Genomic DNA, 17,788 nt, shown 5'->3' with positions numbered 1-17,788 from the left:
TGTTGTGCCTGATTTCCTGGTATCAGCGAAAACTCGAACGCATGCACTCTCCCGACGTTCTGTTTTCTCAGCCTCCGGAGAACTGATTCTGGTTTTCACCGAATTCAGCTCGGAGATGCCCTCCAGTATTCTGTCGGACTGGACGTGGGGCGTGCAGATCTTTGTCATCGGCCTACGTTTCTTCTGCGTTGGTAATTTCCACCGGTGTCAACTTGGAGAGATTGCTTAGTAAGCTGCTATCGACAAGGTCGACCAGCTGTGAAAGCGGCATTGCTTTTTGACGCAAATTATCCCACCCCTACTATCGACTCAGAAAAGAATGCTGCCTCGTGTCAGGGAGTTTTCACCGAAGGCATGAATTCGCAGCCGGGTCTGTGTAGTTCTGGTGGGTAGAAGGCACCAGCCGAGGACCTGACTATCGACAGGACGTTGCTATGGACATTTGCAGCTGTACGTGGTTTCGTTTTGACTGTTTAAAACAAGTCGATACCGAGTGCATGCGCTGCAAGGAGGAGGGCTGCATACAACCATCGACGTGGGGTCCCTTCTGCTTGAATGCAGGAGTTTGCGGCCGCGTGCTGCATGTTAAACTTCCTGAAAGGAAATGAAGAAAAATACCAGCGTCCCGTCGCCATGCCGCCGCGTTGATTCGCCCAGTGGGGCCAAATACGTCAGACGCTCATTTGGTGGACTGGCTCGATGAATTCCACACTCTTGCCGTCGGGTGATGCACACGACAGAGTAGAGAGCTATCCGACAAAAGAAAGTTCCCCCTCAACCAGCTGCGTATGCCTCATGTTATTAGAATATAGCGTCTAAGGCTGTCTGAACCGTTTGAGAGATAAAAGGGATTCAAAAGTCTGCAAGGTGCCCAGCGTTGCAGTTTTGTTCCTGGCAAATGAATGTTTACAGAGAGGGCCAGCCTCCTGTCACACAGGATCTTGCGTCATTCGCTCAGACACCGGCCCCGCAGTCACATCACTGCTTACCCAAACAACACTATGAAGAAAGGGTGGAACTGAGAGTTGCACACAATCGCGTAACGTCTATCTGACAACTGCCACAGTAGCGTAGTGCCGAAAGGAGCTATTGTTAAAGCTGAAAACTTGCGATTGCTGAACATCTCCCAACGCTGAGTCTGTGAGGCTCCCCGGAACAGTTTGATCCACACCATCAGCCTTGATCTAACATGAAATAAATGAACCCCCCTGACTACGTGTTTAATACTTCTTCCAACGACAAAGCGCAGACGCGTTACGTTTTGTCGTTAGACCCAGATAATGTCTTGTCTAGCTACCCGATCGAGTCGCTTGTCTATCGCGGATGTTCGCGTCTCAAAAACGTTTGTGACGGGCGTCGCGGACTGACGTTGTGTCTCTCTCCATGTGCTCAACTTCACCTGAGATAGCTTGCCACGAGTTTATGTTTCTGTTCGACAATGTCTGTTCCACAGTCGATTGTTCGTTGAGATTTTTGTCATCATTGCTACGCTGTACATCGGTGATGGTGCTTCTGTTTCTCATGTCCATGGGTGCGGTTTCCGATAAACTTCCATTCGGCAGAGGTAAGATGGTGGTTCACTTCATGTCGACACCCAACGTCGCTTTTCTGGCTGCAGCTTTCTACGCCATATGCGCGTGTGCTGCCTCCGCAAGTGATGATCCTGTATTGCGATCAGAATTACTAAACCTGAAAGCAAGGATGGAAGCTGTGAACTTTAATTCGGACCTGCTCCGGTTCCGTATGGAAACAGCAAGTGGACCTATTACCAGGTACAGCGGGCTCGTTGAAAGGGAGAAACGTGGCGAGCCTGTTGCATTTAGGGAACTAATTTTAGCAGCGAACGAAGCTTCTGCGGCCAAGGCCAGTGTCACGGCGGATAGGCAAGAAGCTCGTAAAGATTTGAAAGCCCTTATGGAACAGACTCGAGGGATCGCACGAAACGTAAACCAACGACCACGAATGACCGCGAGCCTTCGCGAACAAGTCAATCGGGAGTTGCAAAATGCAAAACGAACGCAGCTTGCCGCCGTCAGACTTCTTGACTCTGAAGAGCTAAGGAAAATGTTGACGCATAGTTAACAGCGGCACAGGTGCGGTGTGTGCCTTCCCTGGCTTTTTGGCCGGTGAATCGTTTTTCATGGCATTTCCGGCATTTCCTGAAGTCGATGGCGAATCTCAGTTATGTCCTGTGAGCCACTATGACTTTTTTCGTCGCGCCGCCAACTGCCAGCGATTAGGGCGTTGGATGCTACTACGCCTCACATAGACGCATCGGTGATGATGGGGCATTTGTCTCTGTGACCAAGTTGAGATCTCTCACGTGGACCGCGGCAGAGCGTCTGTGCGTTTTTTGCGCAGAGCTGTTTTGTGTAAGGATATCGGGTCTCTAGAAATGTTGTCAATGAAGGAATGTCAGATGTGTTGGGCAGATGTTATGCAGGTAACCACTCTGTCTCATCAGGCACACACTGTAAATGTAGCGAAGCGTCGCGGCGTTTCGGCAGGAGATTTGCTGTGCAATCTCAGAGCTGATTACTCCCTGCATGCCGGTGCTGATCCTACTAGCATTTGTGTACTAATTTCCTCTCGCTGTCAATGCGAGTAGCTGTATTTAGTGTTGACGCATAAGACAGTAAGGGGTTCTGCCGTGCAAAGTAGCTGTTATTCGTTCATACCCCGCTCTCGCCGAGATGAGCGGCGAAACCCCGTTCCCCCGTGGCATGTGTAATTCCAGTCTGGTGTCGGGTCTGATGCCGATTACAATTGAAAAGGCGACAATGAATTTGGTAATGCCGCTTTTGTCGGGTTGAGTCATGTTGCAGTTCGTTGACTACATTTGTGCAGGCTTAAGGAGGTCCTCAAAGCAAACTGGACTGGAGGATTTCGACTCCGGCTTTGTCATGCCGATGTTTGCAAAGCCTGTCGCTTTTTTCGTAATTTTGCCTCGGCCGTGCGGTGCCGATTTGGGTCAGTACGAAGTGGAAGCACTTGCATTTTGCTTTCTGCGGGTGTGTGCGGGCACTCCGGCGCAAAGGCGGAAGCAGATCTTGATCGAAATTCATCTGCTCGGTAACGCTAACAGCTCTGCACGGGTATATCTGCCTCCAGTGGCAAGATTCTTGTCTGATGAGAGAAGGGTTGCCGTTTATTCGCGCAGGAACACAAGTTGCCACCTGCCTTCAGAACTGTACGGTGCGTCCGGTAGTCCTTCGTGCAGGGTAGCCCGGGGAAGGCTGGCAGCCATCAGCATTTTTGTACGCTTGTTCGAGAGGAGTGTTTGTTTCTCAGAGGCATTTCTTTCTTGGTGGGAGACTGGGAGTTTGTCAGCTCCTCTGATAACCCGAACGTATGTGGGAACTGTATCAAATTCCTGCAGACATCAACTAACACAGTCCGCGCAAAGCGCTCCAGCGGAGCCAGGTTCTACGGTACTTTTTACGAGGAACGAGCACATTAGGAGGAAAGCATGAAGTTTCGCATATGTTTTCCGAAACAAGGGAGATTATGGTGTGGATTATTTGCTGATGGGCTGGCCTACTTGTGTTCTGTGCCAGCGCACTTGATAGCAAAAGAATACCAGTATTGCGTCGCCTCACCGAATCAATGGGAGAGACACAACAGATTGCCGTGGTCGGCATGCTTGCAGCACAGGTTGCTTTCCTGATTGAGTAGTTGCCAGAACAACGCTTGGATAGCTGCAGGAGTGGCTTTCACGTTGCACTAAGGGCTTGTTGATGGGACAGTCTCTGAAGCCAGCCCAACGAACTTTGTGCACACGCTTCCTCGTCGCTTGCAAGTCCACGCGGCGTGGGCACTGATGCCTCACGTGTGCGGAGTTTGTGACGAAGCGTTCTTAAAAAGATCAAAAACAAGTTTACAGCCGTGGTCTCCCAACCACGCTGTCGATTCCCCAACCATCCAGCGAGCCCTCCAAGGAGCTCCTCCACAGATGGCAAAACAGTGAGCAGGTTCGAGAAAGCGAGTCCGGCTTTCTTCTTCACTTTTCTCCGCTGAGACGTTCCGTCACACTCGGGTTTTGATTCCCTTATGCGCACCTTGAGTCCGACCAAGTTTTCACCGTTTTTTGCGCAGTCTAGAGCACTTTCGTTTTTCCCCTAACCAATCGATTTTCCCCCACGTTTCTTTCTGCCTTTCAAGTGAGCTGCTCTAAGCGTGTGGCTGACTGCCGCGGCTGCTGCTTGGTGTCTCACTGGAATCTCGTTCGCGTCCGTTCGCCCGAGCACCCTCGTCTGTCTCGGTCTTTTCTTCGTCGCTCGACGAGGAAGATGCGTAGGAGCCTAAGAGATCTGAGAAACTGTCGCTTTCTTCCTTCTTCTTCTTCACAACTAGCCGTGGACTCTTGCCAGTCACCGCAGTGAGCATGAACATGGACGACCCGGCAGCAGACGTCCCAGGAGCCTTCGGCGCACTCTGCGGCGTCCTCCTGTCTGCGTCTTCTCTTTCAAGTTGAAAAGATTTTCTTTCCGCCTTCAGTCCCAGAGAGCCTTCGGCCCTACGGCTTGCAGCATCTAGCGACGCCTCGCCCTCGCTCTCACTCAGACTGCTTCCTCTCTCTTTCCTTGTCGAGCGCGGACTCGAGGCTTCACTACGGGATTCCGGGGACGAGGAGCTTGTAAGTGGAAAAGACGAGTGGGAGGGTGCGTCAGAGGATTTTGCCCGACTGTCTGCCTGTGTGTTTGCGGCGTTCCCTGGAGAAGACGACCGGGACCGTGGCGCGCTAGGATTTTGGACGCTCTCTGCATGCAGAAAGAACGGCGAACCACACAGATTCTAGCTCACCCGCGAAACGCGCGAAACACGTTCTCGAAGATAACATAACGGCGAAAGACCACGCCGCTCTTCTTCGCGGGTCTTCGTTTTATCGTCGAAGCGCCCCTCGCCTGGACCCGCTCAGTTTCTTGCCATGCATTCGAAAGCCACTGTAACTGCTCGCGGGGGTGCCGGTTTTCGACAAGAACCGCACCCTGACCTCTCTTTTCTGCACAGCAGGAATCCATTTCTACTCCGCCCAACACTTTTCCTGTGAAGTCCTCACGAGTCTGGAAAAACGCCTTACCCTCCTCCTCAGACTCCGGCTCTTCGTCTTCCCGATCCCGAAGCTCCCGCTGCATCTGCATGAACTTCATCAACTCGGTCCGCTCCTCGGCGTCCCACTCGTCGGCGTCTTCCTCGCGGTTCACTTCGTTCTGTCTCAGAAACTGGAGAGCCTGTTCGGTGGCCGCTTCGCGGTCGACCAGGCGGCGATTCATTTTCCTGAGCTCCTCGAGCTGCTCCAGCGCGGCCAGCTCGTTCTGCACGTTGTATGTTTTCGCTTCGACTTGTTTCATGCGGTCGCCCTCCAACTCTTCCTCCTGATGAGGTTAGAGAAACGCGTTGTAAACCGGAACGTGGACAACAGGCTTTGAACAGGCTCGTTCCACATCAGGTGCCGCACATGTCAAATTCATGTGCGACGTGAACAAGCACTCCGCGAGCAAAAGAAGACACACATAGAGGCAGGTGGAGGGTCTGTGACCTGCTGAAACACGAGGTCGCGAGCACCGCAAAAGCACGAAGGACCTGTGTTCGCACGGAATAGGTTTCAAGTATCTCCGACAAGGTTTCTTTGCTGGAACACAAGAGTCCATATCGAATTGTGTTTCTCAGGGCCCCGCTGAGAAGGCGGAACGAGAAAATCCAAGCATTGAGCTTCAGAAAGAAAAGAAACGCGCCGCAGCACGTCACGAGAAGACATCCGACACGCACAGAAGAGCGGAGGCGAAAAGGCCGCTGCCAAATACAGGCGAAACTGAGACAGGAAGGAAAGCGAGGAGGTTGGGGTGGGGGGCTACCGGATCCAAGTTCGATTGCGCTCTCCATGACAATCATGTTAAGGGTATTCAATCTAGTGGTATGCAGCCTGTGCCTTACAACTTTGGAAGAGAGTCCGACACGCGGTGGAAAAACGAGAAGATGAGAGACGCGTAGACAAGGCGAGGAAGGGCGAAGAGAGTGGACAAACGGGCATGCGTTTTTCGAATTTGCGAAGAGAGCAGAACGGAGAAAGCCGAGACAAGCCACTTGTCCCAAAACGAGACGACCCAGAGTGAAAGAAACACACACGCCAAGTGCACTCACTCGCTCTTTTCGCAGGCGCTCTTCTGCCAGTTGTTGATCCCTCATAGGGTCATACGTCCTAGTGCCCCCCCACTCGAGCACATAGTCTCCGTTCTTTGGATCTGCAGAAACAGCAACATTCAGAACCCTGTCGACGAGTGGTGACGTTTGTGCATGCAGACTCTTCGTTCAATGAGTTCAAAGGACTTTGACTGATTCTCTTTCTGAGTCGTCCAGCTACGCGATCCGGTCGTCGGGGATCAACAGTCTTGTGCAAGGGAATGTAATGCAGACTTGCCAGAGCGCAGAGCAGACCCTCACATGCACGTTTGTGTTAATGTCCCCCCTCCGGCGGCTTTCCACTTTCTCTTTCCTCGATGTACGCCAGTAGAGGTTAATCTGGACACCTGACGAACAAGTCGTTCGTCGAGCTGTCGCCGACAACCACAGTGAGAGTCAACACAGCGGACTCCTTTCCCTGGAGTCTAGAAGTTTGAGAACGCGAGTCGGCTCGGCACTGACGAAGGGCGCAACGGGGATACTCTCGGGGATTTCAGGCGTTCCGTGAACACGCTGCACCTCTTCGCCTAGGGTGCAGAGGCACCCTCAAAAGAGTGACATGGGCTAAGCACTCGTCGAATCAGACTGTCCTCTGCGTCCCCTTCAAATCCACACCCGCTCCGCCGACAGAAACACAAGGTTGCAGCACAGATCAATGAGTGTACAGAGACGGAGACAGGATGCCAGACGTAGATGTAGATGTAGACAGAGAGACGGAGGTGCGATGTAGACGAACGCTGACACAGATTCGACAAATTTACACACACACAGAGAGACATGCATACATATATAGATAGGTCGATAAATAGACACAGAGACAGACAGGAGCATCCGTTCGCCCGACAGCCTGACCTCTCCGCAGAGACGGTCACATAGAGTCGTTTCTGCGAAACTGCATGCGAGCTAGGCATGCACACAACAGTTTGAGGGGGTGGACCCACTTTCACTGAGAAAGGAAAAAGAAACTTTATCTTCACTCTTCGCGCACGAAGGGAGCTCACCAGTCTTGAAGCAAATCTCTCCCCGGCAGTTCGGACATCGTCCGTAGAATCGCCACTTGACAATGCCAAGATAATCTTCTCCCTGTACACAGAAAAAGAACGAACAGTCCGGCGCGCGTTCCACTGCACGAGGCTGCCTCTTGAGGTTTCTGTCCGGATCCTTTTTTGGAGTCCACGAATAAGGACACAAAGATGTGGAGAGACGGACATGGAGAAAAGTCAGTAGATAAGGAAATAGATATAGAGAGGCAGACAGATACACAGACAGAAGCAGATAGGTAAATTGATATGTGCGTGTGTGAGTGCGTAGATGGCTGGAGAGAGACGAAATTTGCGCAGGGAGACAGCGGACAGAGAGGACTCCGCGGGCCGCAACTCGAGGCTGCGAGCCACAGGAGCAGGAGATCCAGCCTTCGCCAGATCAAGGGTAGATCTGTGTGAATCTGTGTATGGCGTTGACGCAGTGTGTATGAGAAAACGTGGAAGGTACGTGAGCAGCGTCGCTGGGAATACACAGGAGGGGTCTCCGAAAACAGAGCGTTGGAGACAGCCAAGTTCCCTTTGACTTCTGTTCACTGCCACGTCACTGGACTGCTTGAAAGAGCTCAATGTTTGTACTTGAAGATCGTAAAAAAAGAGGAACTGGCGACATGATGCACACGCACCTGGACACGCTCCACGCGAGAGTTGAATTTCGTTCCGACGTAGACGAATTCTTTGCAGGATGCGCACTGCAGAGTGAAGGGAAACATCATTCTGACATGCATAATTTTGCTCATTCCCGTTTGACGCGGCTTCTTGCCGTGCTGCAACTCCTTGGCCCGGTAGAGAACGCGCTTTTTCTGTCGCAGCACGTCAAAGTCGAAGTCGGGCGGGTAGTACCTAACTAGAACCTTCCGGTCCGCCATCGCGTCGACAATAGCAAGTTGGAGGGGGCGGGAGACCGCGGCGGAAACGACACTGAGGAAACCACGAAGAAGAACGGAAGAAACCTGACAGACGCTGTCGCACCTGCCCTTGTCCGTCTCTCCGGCGCCCGAGTCACACGACGGCAGAAGCCACGAACTGGCGAGAAGGGTGGAACGGCGAGCGGACGGAGAAACAGAAGACCGAATGGAAGATTTTTCTGCCGAAATACGTCAGAACCACAGGCCGAAGTCAAGGGCAGGATCCGATCGGAAAGCCCAGGAAGCAACGAGCAGTTGCGCGCATGCGGCAAACTGCTACAGAGAGATGCAGAAGCTCGAAAAGAGAGCACACGTTGTGCATGCCCGCCTGCGACTGAGCAAGACGAGGTAGAGGAGTGATGGTCACGTTTTCGAGACAAGAAACAAATCTCTTTTCCCTCCTGTACGTTTGCTTCTCTACAGGGAAAGAGAAACCTGTCTGCATTCCGGGGAAGGCGCGGGGACCTCAGGTGTATGTACACCGGAACACGGCTCGATCGATCGATCGCGGGTAGCTTCCTCGTCGCCAAATGCTCCCATCGGTGTCGTCTGGTTCTCCCGAGTTTTGTTCTCGTTTTTCTCTTTGATTGGAATCCACACATCTTCTATGCGACAATTCTCGTCCGCGCGACGGACGCTCTGTCTCGTTTCCTGCCGCGAAAAGTCCCTCAATTGCTGCAGACATCTGCAGGAAAGTACCGGTGTGTCCCAGAAAATGACTGCTCGAGGGAAATGCTGGTTGGAGTCGCCAGGCTTCGCACAAACAGGTGATACCGCTCAGAGCTGGTAATTGCTTTCAAGTAGACTCGCGCATTTCGAAAAAGGAGACGAACGAAAAACGGAACCTGCGTGCGCGCGGCTTTGCCGTGTCTCCAGGGGTCCTGAAAAGCAGGCTCTCCTGTCCCAGCGACTTTGGAATGTTTTACTTTTCGAGGAGCGATTTTGTCGGTTTTCCTTTATGGAAGTTGTTTTGTTCTCTGCAGACGGTGAGGCTTCTGTCTCGTCTCCCGTTTGTTTCCGTTTTTTTCGTCTCCGAACACCACCAATATCTCCGCGCCTCGTCCTCACGAGGTGACCTCTGTGTGTGTGACCAACGGAGTCACTTGTATTTCCTTCTTTTCACGTGTTTAGAGTCACTACAGTCTCTTTACCATTCTCTGTGGTGTCTGCGCCTCTCTCTTTTCTGAGTCGCCGTTCCTCTGCGTCCTCGTGGATCTCGTCGCGTTCCTCTTCCACTGTTCTCGACACCCCCGGACTCTCCGTTTCTTGTCTGACAGGCCGCCGTTCTTTCCTATCTCTCCCTGTCAGCAGTGTCTCTCCCCAGACGCCTTGTGTCTCTAACGTCGACCGGCCCCTTTCACCTGGCCGCCTTCGTCTCTGTCTCTCGCTTGTCTCCCGCATGTTCTTCGCTGCCCTGACACGCGTCTGCTGCTTCCCCGTTGTCTCTCCAGTTGTCCACCCTCTTTCTGCTCCACCTCTCGTCTTCCACTCCTTCTTCTCGCCCCCCGTCTGCTCGATTGTGGCCCGATGCTTTCTCAGTTCTACGTTTTGTCCCCGCGGGGGGACTGTCTCATCACGAAGGACTACCGGAACGACGCTCCCAAGGGCGCCGCAGAGATTTTCTACAGACATGTGACTTGCTGGCAAGTGCCTTCTGCCGCGACCTCCGAGTTCTCTGGCGCTGGAGCCTCGGGGAACTCGGGGAAGTCATCGACATGCGCACCTCGAGGGATCCCCTCCGCCGCCCAGGGCATGCTCGCGATGATGAACCGCGGCGGGCTCGGCGCCGCTGGCGAAGCCTCGCCACTGTTTTGCGTCAACGGCATCACCTTTGCGTTTCTGCGGAGAAGCGGACTCTACTTCGTCCTCACGACTCAGCAGAATCCGTCGCCGGCCGTCCTCATCGAACTCCTTCACCGCCTCACCAAGATCATTCAGGTAGCTGCTTTGGAATCAGCCAAGCCTTGACTCTCGGCTCCTCGAGCGAACTGAATCTCTTCAGAACCTCCTGGGAGCTGCAGCGTCTGAAACGTAAAGAAGCAGCGGCTCAGCGACGTCGCAAACGACCTGACGCTGTGGTCTATGCCATAAGTACTGGCGTCTCTCTTGCCACGAGTCGAGCGAGTGCTGAGTCCCGAAAACGCGGCACTGTGAGCATGCTGATGCTCCAGGTTGAGTCTCTCTGCATGCAGTTGGTTGTGTTACAGCGACGCTGTCTTTCCTCTGGGGTGCCTTTAGTACTTCCCTGTTAGAGACGCGTTCGCAAACCGGCCTCAGTCCCCGCGTATGTGTTGGGTCCTCTACTTGGTTGCTGAAGCTCGAAGCAAGCAGGGGAAGGAAAGAAACGAAGCAGCTGACCGATGCGCTCTGCGGAGAAAAGCAGAGTGGCGGGAGAGAGAGAGTAGCGCTGACTCTGGAGTCCTGTTTGTCGACAGGAGGGGAGGAAAAAGAACTGCAAGAGAGAAGGTTTCGGCGAAGGTCGAACGCGACCGAGGTAGACGCGCCTCGAACGCGAAAAAGAACTTTATCGTCTCCGATTCCCCAAAGTCGCAAAAAGCAGCGCACACAGAAGCTTCCCTGAGTGTCTCTCTCTCGTTCGCCGCCAACTGACCTCTTCTCTCAAAAGCAGAGACGTCTGGGGGCAGTTCGTTTTCTCGCTACCACGCAAGCCTGCGTGAACATGGTTTACGCAGAACTCAAGAATGTCTGGGGACAGTTTGTTCCGTATCTCGCGTCCAGTGTCGTGGGTATTTGTAAGCACACCAAGACTACAGGGTGTACTTTTGGCAGAACTGCCGGGTTTGCGTTCCCCGCCGTGGTTGACTGTGTGGCAAGCGCAGAGAGTTCGCACAAATCGAAGAAAAGATCAAGCGTTCTGCCTGAAGGCCTAGAGAAACGACTAGAAGCGAGGCTGCATGTGTACTTCGTCTTCGTCTGAAGGGTGCTCGTTCTTCGATCTCCACTTAGCCATGGGTCCGACTGCGTTCCGTGTGTATGGCCACCTGCCCCTTTGCGGGGTGGTGCGCTGTGCGCAGGTTTCCACTTTTTCTAGATTTCGGGTGTGATGAGAAGGAGCGGCCGAGAGGCGAACCGAGACAAGACTGCGGCAAAAAAGGGAAGCAGGAGACGGCGGCGAGGCCTCGAGGGCCTGCATGCAACGCTTTTCCTTCGCGTGTTCGTCCTTTCTGCAGGACTTTTGCGGGGTGCTAAACGAAGAGGCGATACGGAAGAACTTCGTCATGATCTACGAGCTCCTCGATGAAATCGTTGACTACGGCTATCCTCAGCTGACATCCACAGAGTCCCTGAAGTCTGCAGTCTACTCGGAAGCCATTCTCGTTGACCCCCCTCCGGTCAAGAGTGTGGGTCTTCTCACTTTGACGAGGCGGCTCTGTTTTCTCCGTCGTCTCTCCTTCGCTCTCTCGGGGCTTGAGCGTGCTTCTGTCTGCTAGCCAAGGCGTTCTGAGACTGTCGCTTTTCGTTCCTTCTCTGCCGGTGCCCGTTTCCGGTTCTTCTCGTCTATTCTTCCTTGCAACTCACCAAAAATGACGAGGCGGAGCAATCGATGGAAGATCTACCAATGCATCTCCAGCCTAGGCTTTTCCATGTCCTTCCACCGCGACTTTCATGTCTATGCGGGCACCCATGCACCGCCATACACGTCAGTGTGGATATCAGCAGGTGCGTCTGTGTGCAGGGGGCATGCGGGGGGTTGCATGTACACACCTGATTCTGCAACGCAAGTGTTTCTGTCTCTGCTGATTCAGCAACTCACTTCCAGCTTGTCAACTCTCGCGAACTTGGCGCCGAAAACAATCCCGAGCAACGCTTCCCACCGACCTGTCGGGGCGACGGCAGGAGAGGCGGGGAGAGGCGCGTCCTTCGGCGGCCGCGGCCCTCGAGGGGCGTCGGCCAATATCCGAAGAAGCGAGATCTTCGTCGACGTTCTCGAGAGACTGACCGTCGTTCTCAGCTCTACAGGGCAGGTGGTCAACGCCTCGCTCGACGGCAGCATCCAAATGAAAAGCTACTTGGACGGCAAGTACCTCCTCAAACTCGCGCTCAACGACGACATTGTTTTCGTCAGCCAGACAACAGGTCGGTGTCAGAAAATCGGCGGAAGAAAAAGAAGAAACGACTGTGCGAGGGGGAAAGAATCGGGAGATGAAACAAGCAGGGGACGAGACAAGGAGAACAGGAAAGGATGCGAAAGTAGAGAAGTTCTTGACCCACGCGCGCACTGAAGGAAAGACCGTTATTCGACCCATTTGTTCGGCGTGGCAATGGAAACAACCGACCGCCACACAGAGCAGAATCACGGGATATGTGTTACCGTCTCTGCAGGAAAAGCTCTTTACATCCAGAAAGGTTTTCTCAACGAACTAGAAAATACTTGGTAGAAAATCTCCAGTCTCGAAAAAAAAAACGAAACTACTTACGAAGTCAAATATCAACATTTGCAAGACAACAAGGCTACACTAAATTTCTTTTCTCGTGCGTGTGTCTGGCTACAGGTATATATATATATATATATATATATTTGCATACATATGTGCATATGTGTTTAGGTGTAGGTGTCTTTTGGCCGATTCTTCTCGGATACGGTAGAAGTATGAATGTCAGAAAATTCGAAAAGGGAGCAAGCGCGCTGCATGACGAACTCGTGGACGGATGTTGACTTGTCTGGGTGTGGAAGCTGCATCAAATCAGAAGCGGCTTCTAAGAAAATGCCTCCTTTCTCCAACGCTGTACCTGGGGCGTTGCCAGCTTGGAGGATCCTACGCAGTTGATGTGGCATCAAAAGGATTCGTCGCACTGCACTTTATCTCGCGTCTCAAGCGGCGTCCAAAAGCTCTTCTCTCCACACGAGAGAAGTCGTGGATGTCGCTCGCTCTTTTGTGAAATGTCTGGGATTTCGCGCGTCTCGCCAGGAAGCCCGAATGGCGCAGGAGGGTCTTCAACTGTCTGGGTAGACGCATGTAACTTCCACGAATGTGTGGATTTGTCTGAATTCGACGCGCCGCAAAGACTCCTCACCTTCGTCCCGCCCGACGGCGAGTTCGTGCTGATGAACTACCGGGTGGCACACTGCCAAGCAGTGCCCTTCCGCATCTTCCCCTCCATCGATTGGCGGTGTGGCCAAACAAAGGTACGGAGTACGGTGTACACCCTCCAGAGTTTATGCTGTTCAGGATTTGCCGATGTGGGTCACCAACCAGCAGAATCTTTCTCGGAGATTTATTCAGAAGAAAAGAACTGGAAACATCAAGATCTCTTAGATCAACTGATTTGATGAAGATAACAAGATGTTTTCAAAAGAATGTACTGAATCTATTTCCATAGCAGAAGAAAAAAGAGTGGGGTCAGATTCTCAACCAACGAGTCTTTGGGTTTTTTAACAGTACGACCCGAAACGGACTTGTTTGAAAAGCGTATTCTCCTGGGCACTTCAGCGCGCGAAGAAGACCTAAACGAGGGGTGCATGCATGACGATATTGTTCAGTTCAGTGGGGACCGAACTCCGTAAATATCAGTTGGTGAGTAAATGCAAGGAACTTGAGCATTCTTTCGATTTGCATACACAAAGCATGCATCACGATGACGGGTCAGTTGGTATAAAACATCAATCCTAATACCAGTTAAATGAGTTGCACAATGCATGGTTGAACTGCGGGTTCTTTTCACTGCCCGAGGTAGAGCACTGGCTTCGGTACTCGGGGAACTCTGCTCCTACGGATTTCAGTGGTAATAGAAGTCACCTGTCATGCAATACCACTGAGGCAACAACTGGGGGCAAGGTCTTGGAAATGTGCAGAAGAACAGAGTGTCTGGGCGTCGATAGATTTCTGCATGGACACACAATTCACCGGTCTGATCAAGACTGTCGAACGGCATGCGTTGGAGAAATTGTTCCGGATCTACATATGTATAACTGTCTCTAACTGGAGAAGGGGGAAACGGAGAGAGTCTGTCGTGTCTTTGGGTTTTTTGCATGCTAACGCGTCTCTTGCAATCATCCCTTTTTCCAAGAACGGTTTAAGCGAGTTTGCGTTCTTTCCTAGTGCCTCACACCCCCTCAGTGTGGCCACAAGGGGTCCGCGAGCGTTTTCCGTCCTCCTCCATCACTTTGCTTGCATGCTTTGGGTGTGCCCGTCAGTGCGTCCACCCTGCATGCTTGCCCAGTCCTCTCTGCAGGGTTGAAGCACGTGGTTAACTCCCGTGTGTCTACCTGAAGTGCATGTCTACTTGCGACCTTCAGTGCCTTCCGTGGAGATGTACCCCATAAAGAACTCCCTCATCTTTTATGTTATTTCTGCGACAAACGCTTCGTCGGGTGTTTCTCCCACCGTTGGGGGCGCCTGGGCTGCAAGGCCGTATCGCGGGTTTCTAACTGCATGACCACTCGGTCCGTGGGTTACCTTGCTTTACCTATTCTGTGTACTTGAGGAGGCGCAGCTGTCGCTCCTTCGAATCGAGTGAATGCTCATCGAGTTGCTTGTGAGTTAGAGCGCAGGTCTGGATGCACTGTTTAGAGCGGTTTCGCGGGCACGAGGCCGTCTGCTGTAGGCCTTAAGAGTGTGAATGCATGCATTCTTCCGTAGGGCGAATTGACGGTGAAGGTCAAGGCAGACATTCCTGAGCAGACCTACGCGGCGACAGTGGCACTGTCTATTCCTCTTCCCAAGGGCATCGTCGCTTGCTCTACGGAACTCCTTCCTCCGGTCCCTCTCCAGGTGAGGCTCCTGTCTCGCGGCTTTCGCGCTTCGAATGAGTCTGAGGAATGCGGGGGCCTTTTTTTCCACACATCGCACACCATCTTTATTCCTCTGGCGGGTGCAGGGGCTGACTGAGGGCGCGGAGGGGGGCGGCGGGGGGGGGGGGGGTTAGGCCGTCTCGTATCCCAGCATCATTCACAACTCTTTTGAGGGAAGGATACACTGTAACGCTTAGCCTGGGCATCTGTCACAGCGAATGAGGTCGGATAAGAAGACAAAGGGGTCTTGCACATCGTCGGGGGGGCGCTGGCACTTGGAGTCTTCAGCTTCAAGAAGACGGCGTTCTCCTGTTTGTGAAGAGATTGAGACGAAAAGTCCCAGCCCACTGTCTTCGTCTCGCCACGATGTGTGTCTTCAGTCTGCAGAATTTCTGCCCGCAGAAAAGAGACTCGTTTGGAATATTCGCAAGTTTCATGTAAGTCGCGTGGCGGATGGGGGACTTTCCTGATTTTTTCTTTGGGCAGATTCCGAGAAACGCCGGTAGTCTGCCGAAGAGAAATCACGAAGGCACACAACGGCTGCCACGCGTGACACATGAGCTATGCTCTTTATGTTTCAAATGCTGGTTGTGAAACAAGACAATTCCGGCGTATAGTCTGCTAATCATATACGATCTAGTTGCGATGTTCGTGTTGTTAATGTCGACTTTGAACGGTGGATAAATTAGATGTTTTGTACCAGTCAAAGTCGGGGCTCCCTTAGGGGCGGTCAAGCAGAGTTGGAGGGGATGCCCGAGGTCGCATGTCTTACATGGCGCAGAAAAGAGCTGCACACTGTGAGAACTCGACATCTGTGGCATGTTTTACAATCGTCATGATGTTCAATTCGGCAATCTTCTTCCTGATGGTCGTCTGACGGAGTGCACGAATCACATTCCTGGGGGCTTGTCGGCTTTTTTCAGGCACTCGAGGAATTGCTTTTGCGCATGTTACGTTTGGAAGTTCTCTGGTCGTTACTCTTTTTAGCCGGTGGGAAGTGAACGGTGCAGATAACAGTAGACTGTACGTTAGCGACGAGATGCCGGTCAACAGTGCGTGCAGGAGCTGTGCTGTGCAGTAACGATGGAAAAACTGCGGCGACTTATCTGCGCTTGTCAGTCGGTATCTCACAGAAATGCCGGAGAAAATCTGGAAGGCTTGTAGTGTTTTGTCTGTCTCTGTTGTAGGGCGGAGCAGAGATGATCATGCGAGCGCGATTCACGTCGTCATCACCGGTGACAGCGTCTGCAGCGTACCGCAAGGAATTCGGTCCAATCAGCATGACGTTCGAGATCCCGATGTTCAATGTGTCAAATCTGCAGGTACGTTTTTTGAAATCGGAGTGCGTGTTTGCAATGTAGACTCGCTTTCCTTCCTGCCTCCTCGTGTTTTTCACAAATCTACGGATTTTGCCTCGGACAGCTGAACGCGAATGTGCCCCCACCCGTCCCTGTTACGCACTCCCGACGAGGAAAGATACGCTCGACCGAGGATCGCTTCGTCGTTCGCGCTTCCGAGTTTGCATTTCAGAGCAAGTGAAGAGAAACATGAGGTGGGCGAAAAGGACACGAGCAGAAGTGGAAAACAACGGAACAGAAGAATTGCTTAAAGTTGCGTCTTGCGTGCGTGGCCGGTGGTCTTTTTCGGCGGATGGAGAATTGTGGGATACAAATGCCGTTTACAAGAGATGAAGGAGAATTCTCTGAAGACAGAAGTACGGATGCTGTTGTACAACTCGATAAGCCCCATACAATGTCGCTGTTGTGGTGGTCTACGCTGTTCTCCCTGTTCAGGTGCGCTACCTGCGGATCGCCGAGAAGAACGGAGTCGCGAGTCCATTCCGCTGGGTCCGCTATGTCACCCAGTCTTCCTCGTACATTTGCCGGGTGTGATTCTTTTCTATCCTTTTTCAAGCTTCTTGGACCATGTGGAATCTTTGGACCGAAATATAAGTGTTCAGAACTTCTTGCTGGTCCACAGAACGCTCAGGAATGTCAATATGTGCAGGCGTGTTGGTTACGATTTCCCACACCTCTAGCCACCGACTTCTAAAAGTGCTTGTTAGCGAATGAGAAACTTAAAGATGTGGATGGAATCATCTGTCTGAGAATTGTTTTTGGAATGGCACAACGTCGCACGCAGTCACGCGTTCATCTTTGCCATGCGGTACGTATGCGCTTGTCGGCTACTCTCTGTTTTTTGTTCACCAAGTGTCATTTCCACACCGGTTATGTTCTAGGCGTAATAGATGGATTATGGTTATTGCTCGTATTAACCGCTAGAGAAAACTCCTCCTCAAATGCTAGTATGATCGGTAACATCGTTGGCTTTTAGCCTATTCAAACTACTGCAGACGTATTACATCCACCATGAGAACGCGTTAAGACGGTATGCATCCTGAGTCGAGTCAACTACTGGCAGCACATCGCCTTTCGGCGTTGTCTCGTTCTCTTGTCAGTAAAACGAGATGCAACGCTTGATGCGCACGTGGCAAGTGCCGCAAAGTTTTTGCTCAGCTCTTCTGAGATAATACCCGGCCAGCGGTCCTGAATGCCCCTGCTTGTTCTTTCGCCGTTAGTGTGACCTTAAAGCTCGATAAGCCATAGACGAATCGTCCAACTGAATTCGGTATGCATTTGGCATCCATCATTGAAGTATGTGGAGAAAGGCAACTTTAAGAGCGGCGTCTACAACCGCATGGTTAGTTAGAGCCATTTAAATGTGAGTAAAGGGTACGTGAAACTTAGAGTCAAGGGGATGAGTGCTACGTAGACATATTCGCAGTGGTTGAGATGTGTGTCACGAACGAAGCGACGGCATGGCGCGTGATCTGAACAGAGTCCAAGAAGCTCCAGTGACGGAAACTGGCTCCACACACTTTGTAGAAGCTGGCAAGTATAACCGTG

The 17,788-nt window shown here is 52.2% G+C and overlaps 3 protein-coding genes across 3 annotated transcripts; 1 reads left to right on the top strand and 2 right to left on the bottom strand.

Annotated features, from left to right (window-relative positions):
* Positions 1–324: 324 nt before the first annotated feature.
* TGME49_207403 (hypothetical protein) lies at positions 325–1,196 on the bottom strand. The gene is made up of 2 exons (XM_018779389.1): positions 990–1,196; positions 325–594 (listed from the first exon to the last, which is right to left on the bottom strand). The coding sequence occupies exons 1-2, from the start codon at positions 1,172–1,174 to the stop codon at positions 474–476; spliced, it is 306 nt and encodes a 101-aa protein (XP_018638516.1). The 5' UTR covers positions 1,175–1,196; the 3' UTR covers positions 325–473.
* A 228-nt stretch (positions 1,197–1,424) lies between these two features.
* On the bottom strand, positions 1,425–8,330 carry TGME49_207400 (hypothetical protein). Its single transcript, XM_018779388.1, has 5 exons — positions 7,847–8,330; positions 7,182–7,263; positions 6,142–6,242; positions 5,081–5,375; positions 1,425–4,760 (listed from the first exon to the last, which is right to left on the bottom strand). The coding sequence occupies exons 1-5, from the start codon at positions 8,087–8,089 to the stop codon at positions 4,171–4,173; spliced, it is 1,311 nt and encodes a 436-aa protein (XP_018638517.1). The 5' UTR covers positions 8,090–8,330; the 3' UTR covers positions 1,425–4,170.
* Positions 8,331–8,517: 187 nt separating this feature from the next.
* On the top strand, positions 8,518–17,188 carry TGME49_207390 (coatomer protein complex, gamma sub-unit, putative). The gene is made up of 8 exons (XM_002369512.2): positions 8,518–10,066; positions 11,320–11,490; positions 11,896–12,226; positions 13,060–13,277; positions 14,731–14,862; positions 15,263–15,319; positions 16,070–16,204; positions 16,676–17,188. The coding sequence occupies exons 1-8, from the start codon at positions 9,656–9,658 to the stop codon at positions 16,772–16,774; spliced, it is 1,554 nt and encodes a 517-aa protein (XP_002369553.1). The 5' UTR covers positions 8,518–9,655; the 3' UTR covers positions 16,775–17,188.
* Positions 17,189–17,788: the final 600 nt, after the last annotated feature.

Source organism: Toxoplasma gondii, chromosome Ib (assembly GCF_000006565.2).
Source record: "Toxoplasma gondii ME49 chromosome Ib, whole genome shotgun sequence".
In the NCBI taxonomy this organism is placed as follows: domain Eukaryota; phylum Apicomplexa; class Conoidasida; order Eucoccidiorida; family Sarcocystidae; genus Toxoplasma; species Toxoplasma gondii.
The sequence above is the reverse complement of the archived record's forward strand: the minus strand, read 5'-3'. Positions and strand labels throughout refer to the sequence as shown.

Coding starts and splice junctions, on each gene's coding strand:
- TGME49_207400 (XM_018779388.1), bottom strand. CDS start 8,089: ATGGCGGACCGGAAGGTTCTAGTTAGGTACTACCCGCCCGACTTCGAC. Junction 7,264..7,846: donor CTCGCGTGGAGCGTGTCCAG/GTGCGTGTGCAT, acceptor TTCTGTGTACAG/GGAGAAGATTATCTTGGCAT. Junction 5,376..6,141: donor AGCGCCTGCGAAAAGAGCGA/GTGAGTGCACTT, acceptor TAACCTCATCAG/GAGGAAGAGTTGGAGGGCGA.
- TGME49_207403 (XM_018779389.1), bottom strand. CDS start 1,174: ATGGTGTGGATCAAACTGTTCCGGGGAGCCTCACAGACTCAGCGTTGG. Junction 595..989: donor TTCTTCATAGTGTTGTTTGG/GTAAGCAGTGAT, acceptor ATTTCCTTTCAG/GAAGTTTAACATGCAGCACG.
- TGME49_207390 (XM_002369512.2), top strand. CDS start 9,656: ATGCTTTCTCAGTTCTACGTTTTGTCCCCGCGGGGGGACTGTCTCATC. Junction 11,491..11,895: donor ACCCCCCTCCGGTCAAGAGT/GTGGGTCTTCTC, acceptor CTGCTGATTCAG/CAACTCACTTCCAGCTTGTC. Junction 13,278..14,730: donor GGCGGTGTGGCCAAACAAAG/GTACGGAGTACG, acceptor ATTCTTCCGTAG/GGCGAATTGACGGTGAAGGT.